The 1,068-nt window shown below is 27.2% G+C and overlaps 1 protein-coding gene across 1 annotated transcript in view; it reads right to left on the bottom strand.

The window, feature by feature from the left end:
* The window catches only part of NAEGRDRAFT_75175 (uncharacterized protein), a gene marked incomplete at both ends in the record, with an annotated part of 3,654 nt that extends 2,838 nt beyond the window's left edge, over positions 1-816 (bottom strand). The window contains 4 exons of the mRNA XM_002669863.1: positions 122-241; positions 294-380; positions 451-537; positions 604-816. Coding sequence (XP_002669909.1) covers positions 122-241; positions 294-380; positions 451-537; positions 604-816 — 507 coding nt within the window. The remainder of the gene's footprint in view (positions 1-121; positions 242-293; positions 381-450; positions 538-603) is intronic.
* Positions 817-1,068: the final 252 nt, after the last annotated feature.

The raw sequence follows: 1,068 nt of genomic DNA, 5'->3' as shown, positions 1-1,068 counted from the left end.
TCACATTTCTCCAATGTTGAATTCGTAATTGTGAGATTTTATCCTTTAATTCATCCAAAGTATATTCGAGATTGAACTAATATTGGACTATATTTGACACTTATCTGAAAACTAAACTTACTTTCGGTTTGATTTTTTTATCATATTCTTTTCTTTCTTCTTTTCCTATTCGAGCATTCTTGGCAAGTAATAATTTTACAATATTAAAATTCCCTCCATAACATGCTCCATGCAATGCTTTCTAATAAGAAGAATTAATATTAAACTTCTTAATATTAATATTTGCTACATACATAAGCGTCAACATTAATTCCATCAAAGTCCAATAATAATTTTACAATTTCAAAATAGCCTTTTTCACATGCTTCACGTAACACTCTCTATTATAGATAATCATAAAAATCATTAATATAAATATACCATTCCATTATTCATTCCATTATTACATACAATTTGATTAACATCAATTCCATCAACACTCAACAATAATTTTACAATTTCTACGTATCCGTTTTGGCAAGCAAAAAACAACGGTCCCTATTTTCATATATAAATTTCAAAGATTTACATTCAACATCAAATAATTAATCTATGAAAACATACACATTTGTTTACATCAACTCCATCAACATTCAATAATAATTCTACAATTTTCAAATGTCCTCTGCCGCACGCTGTACATAATAATGTAACAATACCTTCATCGTCGGGATCATCTTGTTCATGATTAATAAATGGACGTAAATCAATGTGTCTCAAAAATTCAATGTTTCCTTCCGAAACTGCATGGAAGACTTGGTCGAATGTTGTTGACATTTTTTTGATCTTTTTTCAAAAACATTTTTAAACAATTTATTTTGGCGCAAACCAGAATATTTAATATTTTATTTAATAACAACAAATTAGTAAGGAGAGTGGAAATTTATTGTGATTCATATTTGTCACTGCCTTATTTTCACAAATATTTGTTCATGATTATAATTGAAATCTTCCATTGTTGCAACAGATGACAATTTCAAACAATTCATGAATAGTGTTTCAATTCTTCATAATTAGAAAATTACTTTC

Source organism: Naegleria gruberi (genome assembly GCF_000004985.1).
Source record: "Naegleria gruberi genomic scaffold NAEGRscaffold_77, whole genome shotgun sequence".
NCBI lineage: Eukaryota > Heterolobosea > Eutetramitea > Acrasida > Naegleriidae > Naegleria > Naegleria gruberi.
The sequence above is the reverse complement of the archived record's forward strand: the minus strand, read 5'-3'. Positions and strand labels throughout refer to the sequence as shown.